Below are 6,351 nucleotides of genomic sequence, written 5' to 3'. Positions count from 1 at the left end.
CTAGGTGGTTCTAAGGATACATTGGAAGATTGTGAAGAAAATAGAAGATCGGTTCAGTTTCTTGATAATACACTACGACAGAAAGGATACAAGAGTTATAGAAACTGAAGGAATGACTCTTAATTCCGCTGCGTATACTGTAAGTATTATATTATTTGTTTCTCTTTGAATTCAATTTTAGAAACATGTTTTATTAGGCTATCTTGTATTAATTTGTTTAATATTAGATATACATGAAAATAAATAAAGATCATGTATAAGCTAATCCAACAACTGGCCTCAGAGCCAGGTTAATCTTTATTTTCATGCATGAACATGTTTAAAATTGGATTATTTGATATGTTTGAATAATTAGATGGTTTTCATGTTTTTATGAACATATTGATTTTATGTGAATTTTAGCAATTTTTAGGTTATTTTGTTGTGTTTTCTATGCTATTAATTTTTATATATGTTTTATTTTGTGTAAAACATGTTAAAAATTAATTAGAAAATGGTTTTGGTTTGAAAAATTGCTCAAAAAAATTTTGAAATTTTTTTTGCACTGGCTGCCATGCGCGCGCGCACACCAGGCAGCCAGCCCTGCCCCCGCGCGTGCATGCGTGCGCATCCTCTGGGCAGCCGCGCGCGCCCCTTGCAGCCAGACTAGCCTCCGCGCGCGCGCCCTGCACGCAGCTCCTGCGTGCGCGCGCACAAGCCCAGACACCAGCAGCCAGTCGGGTACTGTTCATCATATATTTTTTTAATTTTTTTTTTTTTGAAAATTTAAGAAAATTAAAATTGTGGAAATTTATTATTTATAATCAAAACCTAAAATATCTTTTTTATTTTATCATTTAAATTTTTTTTAAAATAAGATATTTTTGTTAGTTGAGATTTAAATAATTAGATTTTTTTAACAAAGATTCAAACTCAAGTTTAAATATAGATTAACAACTTAATTTTAAATCTTTTAATATATTAAAATATTATAATTATGATATCAGATATTTAAGATATTTTCATTTAAATTCTTGATTTTTTTATTAAATCTTTATTTGAACATATAAATATCTTTTTATTCAATAGATTTTAATATTTAAATTATTTGAAATTTGAATATTGTTAGTTAGATATTTTTATGGATATTTGAATTTGTTTAACTATTTTGAGATATTTTAGGATTGTTATAACTATTTATATTTTATTTTTTTTAAATTGTTAAAATATTAGATAATAGTTGTAACAACACAAGATATTTTTGGAAAATAGTTAAATATTGATTTTAAAATTTAAAATTGGTTAAATTTTGAAAAAATATTTTTTTTCAGCTAATTAATAAAATATTTTTATTAATAAATGGGATTTAAATTAACTTTGGTTAATTGTTGATAAATCCTATTTAAATTAAATTAATATATTTTTTTCAAATTAACCTAAAACCAAGTTAATTGTTGATAAATGAAATTTAAATTAACTATTGTTAATTGTTGATAAATTTCATTTAAATTGACTTATTTTTTGTACAAATTTAATTAATTTGAATTTTTTGATAAATTCTAGATAATTAATTGTGGTATTTTTACAAATGAAATAAATTGTGGTATTTTTGCATAAATTCATATAATTGCTCATATAGTAACATGATTAGGCCCATCCAATTATAACATGTCTGTTTGTACTATATGTGGTATTTTTGAAATTGGTCTTAGATGCATATAGTGGCCCATATGTTTGTTAGATATATGGTATTTTGCCAAATAAAATATTCATAAAATGATAGGTTTTATTTGGGCCCATTAGAAAATGTAAAGTGTAAATTCCTCTCTTGTGGGTGATTCCACTTGTGAAGGCTCATTTGCTTTGCATGACTATAGTGGGCCTAATCAATTAATAACAATTAATAAAGCGAAGGTTTAAATTCATGTCTTTTGGACCTTGTATGGAAGATAGGGGGCATTTGTAGTGGGAACGACATACTGGACCCAGTCCTCCTCCATACAAGCCCAATTGTTAAGGCCCATTTACCTGAGTTGGATTTAATTGTAAAGGTTCATTATATTAGTTAAACCTAAATATTGATTAGCAACAAATTAATTCTAAATTAATTGAATTTGTTTCAATGTGACACTTTAGAATTAATAGGAAATTATAGGACTTTGGTTTTAAAAAATTTAATCTGTTTAATTTTTTTATAGGGAAAACCATAGTCATTAATTTTCTAAAAATAAATAATAAAAATACTATTTTTAATTTTATAATGAGCTTATTTTAAGAATTTTATTTGATCTCCACCGTTGGTTTAACATAGTCAGTAGCTTAATGGGGCCTCGAGGCACTTTGATTCGTCCCCTTACGGAAGGTGTTCATTAGTTATTTTGACAAGGTTAGATCTCAAAAGATAGATAATTATAGGTTAAATTCTACTAGACTCACCCCTACGGTGACTACTAGGACTAAATCTATGATTATTGAAACCGTGGGTCTAGCTCATAAAATAAGAGATTTTGTTTTCTTTTTTTGATCGAATAGTAGGTTGTTAATAATGGTGTCCATTATTAAATGAGTTTACAACTCTATTTAACTAGTGGTATTTTTTACTCTCACCAACTGGGACAATGATATCATAGATTAGTTAAAAACCTAAAGAAATAGAGATATGATTGTTTTGGTATTTTTTCTCATATCTTACATATTTTTGTATATGCTGTGCTATTTCTTGAAATTTGTGTGAATAGAAGTTTTATTGAGCAAATGTGATTGATTTCTATTTTATTGATAATTTGTAGTTTTAAGTTAAGTAGTGTCTGTGTATACTCCCATCCTTTCTCAACTTTCGATGGAGAAACTCACTAAAAAAAAAACTTCCTTAATTGGAAGCAGAATATCAACATAAAGTTGATTGGTGACAACTCCGAGTTCGTCATGATTGAGGAATCCCTAGAACGAGCATCGTCTCCACATGTTCTTGATAGCACCGTAAATGCTTGGATAACACCGTCTCCGAACGTAAGTTATGGCACCGTGAATTCTCGGATGGCACCGTGTCTGCACGTTCGTGATCAACTCAACTATGGTCTGACGCAGCTCATGAACGAGCTTCAGATTATTGAACCTGTCATGGGTGGACCTAGTAAAGTAGGTGAAAATAAGACTACTGATGTTGCTGCTCATCTAGTTAAGGCTGAAGCTAACCAAGCTTCATCTTCGAAAGCTGGAAACAAGAGGAAAGGTGGGCAAAACAATAACCCCAAGCCTGCAAAAGCTGCAAAGGCGAGTGCACAGACGCCTAAGGGGAAAAACAAGAAAGGTAAAGGTAAATGTTTTCACTGCAAAGAAAAGGGGCATTGGAAACAAGATTGCCCCAAGTATCTAGCAGATAAAAACAAAGGTAATGATTATAGTTAATTTATCTTAGAAACATGTGTTTTAGAGAATGATAACTCTGTTTGGATTATTGATTCTGGATCTACTAACCATGTTTGTAACTCTTTATAGCTTCTTGAATCGTGGGAGGAAGTGAACGAAGGCGGCTTAAAGCTTAGAGTTGGGAACGGAGCGTTCGTTGCGGTACAAGCTAGAGGAAGAGCTCGTCTGAAGTTCGGAAATAAATTTTTAATTTTAAAAGATGTATTTTTTATTCCGGATTTTAGTAGAAATTTAATTTTAGTTTCCATGTTGCAATTAGAACGATTTGTTATGACTTTCACAAGTTTTAATATATCTATTTCTTTCAATGGACCACAATTGTGTATTGCATGTTTGGAAAACAGGCTTTATATTCTGCGACCTAACGAACCCCTCCCTCTTAACAATGATTTATTCAAAGTAGCTAAACCTAGGACCAATAAACGTCAAAAGACCGATAACAATAATGTGACGTATTTATGGCACTTGAGACTAGGTCACATTGGCTATGATAGGATTCAAAGACTTACAAAGGACGGACCTTTGAGGGAACTCACCTTAGGTGAATTACCTGTCTGTGAATCTTGTCTAGAAGGCAAACTGACCAAGCATCCATTCTCTGCAAAGGGCGATAGGGCCAAAGAACCACTTGGTCTTGTGCATTCAAATGTTTGTGGACCTTTGAATATACAAGCCAGGGGTGGTTTTGAGTATTTCGTCACTTTCATTGACGATTACTCTAGATACTCATGTCTTTACCTAATGCATAGGAAATTGGAAACATTTTCAAAGTTTTAGGAATTCCTAGCAATGGCTCAGAACCAATTAGGTAAAAGGTTAAAGATCTTGCGATCTGATAGGGGTGGAGAATATTTGGATATGCAGTTCCAAGATCATTTAACTGAACTTGGGATTTTATCACAACTTACTGCCCCAGGTACTCCGCAACAAAATGGTGTAGCGGAATGCCGAAACAGAACTTTATTGGAAATGGTTAGATTCATGCTTAGTTACTCAACTCTACCAACTTCGTTCTAGGGACATGCAATTGAAACCGCAAATGACATTCTCAATGTCGTGCCATCAAAATCAATCCCCAAAACACAATGGTCGTGAACCTAGTTTACGCCATTATAGAATCTGGGGGTGTCCCGCTCACGTCCTGAGGAAAAATGAGGGAAAGCTAGAACCGCAAACTGAAGTTTACATGTTTGTTGGCTATCCTAAAGGTACTCGAGGTGGACTTTTCTACAGTCATTCAGAAAAGAAAATGTTTACTTCTACAAATGCTACTTTTCTGGAAAATGACTATGTCCAAAACTTTAAATCTCGCAGCAAAGTAGTTTTAGAGGAGATGGTTAAAGAATTGACTCCAACCAATGTTCCATCGTCATCAACGCGAGTTAATGATGAAATTCCCACTCTTCATGTACAACCGACGCAAGTCGATTTAAATGAAGAAAGTACCACTGTTCCCAAGAAAACAGTCACGGACCCTCGTCGTAGTGGGAGGGTTTCTAGAAACCCAGTTCGCTATGGTTTGGATGGTGAAACCAGTATGGTTATTGGTGACACTAGTGATGATGATCCGTTGTCTTTCAAACAGGCAATGGCAAGCCCTGAAAAGGAACTATGGATCGAAGCCATGAAATAGGAAATGGAGTCCATGTACTCAAATTCCATCTGGGATCTTGTGGAAGCACCTAGTGACTTTAGGGCCATTGGGTGCAAGTGGATCTACAAGAAGAAACGAGGTGTTGATGGAAATATCGAGACTTATAAAGCTCGATTAGTGGCAAAGGGTTATACCCAAAGAGAAGGCGTGGACTGTGAGGAAACTTTTAGTCTGGTAGCCATGCTCAAATCCATTCGCATCCTCCTATCCATAGCAGCCGCTCTCGACTATGAGATTTGGCAAATGGACATCAAGACAGCTTTTCTTAATGGAAAGCTTGACGAGGTCATTTATATGGATCAGCCAGAAGGATTTAAAGTATATGGACAAGAAGGAAAAGTTTGTAAGTTAAATAGGTCCATCTATGGACTTAAGCAAGCTTCTCGTTCCTGGAATCTTAGGTTTGATGAAATAATCAAAACCTATGGCTTTGAAAAAAATATTGATGAGCCCTGTGTTTACCAACTGAAGGCAAACCAAATAGTGGTATTCCTGGTTCTTTATGTAGATGATATCTACTCATTGGAAACAATGTTAAGAAATTATCAGATGTGAAGAATTGGCTGAGCACTCAATTCCAAATGAAGGATTTGGGTGAAGCAAGTTTGTTCTAGGTATCCAAATCATCAGGGATAGAAAGAACAAACTTTTAGCTCTATCTCAAGCAGCTTACATTGATAAAGTGCTTGAACGTTTCTCAATGACAAATTCCAAGAAAGGGCGTCTACCGTCCCGCCATGGAATTCATCTTTCAAAGAAGCAGTCTCCCCAGACTCCTGAAAAGGAAGATGCAATGAGAAAAGTTCCTTACGCATCTGCAGTTGGAAGTCTGATGTATGCCATGTTGTGTACTAGACCAGATATCTGTTGTGCAGTGGGATTAGTGAGCAGGTATCAGTCAAACCCAGGGCCGGAACATTGGATAGCAGTTAAGCATATCCTGAAGTATTTGAGACGGACTAGGGATTATATGTTAGTCTACAAGGGTGGCGTTCTGAACCCTGTAGGCTACACCGATTCAGATTTTCAGACTGATGTCGATGACAGAAAGTCTACTTCTGGAATGGGGTTTACTCTTGGGGGTGGAGCTGTGATTTGGAGAAGCGTAAAGCAGTCTACAATCTCAGATTCCACCATGGAGGCTGAGTACATAGCCGCATCAGAAGCAGCTAAGGAAATAGTCTGGCTAAAGAAGTTCTGTTCGGATCTTGGTGTTATTCCAGAAATGGATAAACTGCTTGTGTTGTTTTGTGACAATACAGGAGCGATAGCCAACTCGAAAGAACCTC

General features: G+C 34.7%; 1 protein-coding gene across 1 annotated transcript; it reads left to right on the top strand.

Annotated features, from left to right (window-relative positions):
* The first annotated feature begins 2,225 nt into the window (after positions 1-2,225).
* Positions 2,226-3,966, top strand: LOC133778184 (uncharacterized). The gene is made up of 2 exons (XM_062218047.1): positions 2,226-3,370; positions 3,478-3,966. Exons 1-2 carry the CDS (start codon positions 2,905-2,907, stop codon positions 3,483-3,485), a joined length of 474 nt encoding a protein of 157 aa, XP_062074031.1. The 5' UTR covers positions 2,226-2,904; the 3' UTR covers positions 3,486-3,966.
* Positions 3,967-6,351: the final 2,385 nt, after the last annotated feature.

This window comes from Humulus lupulus, chromosome 5 (genome assembly GCF_963169125.1).
Source record: "Humulus lupulus chromosome 5, drHumLupu1.1, whole genome shotgun sequence".
Classification (NCBI taxonomy): Eukaryota; Viridiplantae; Streptophyta; class Magnoliopsida; order Rosales; family Cannabaceae; genus Humulus; species Humulus lupulus.
The sequence above is the reverse complement of the archived record's forward strand: the minus strand, read 5'-3'. Positions and strand labels throughout refer to the sequence as shown.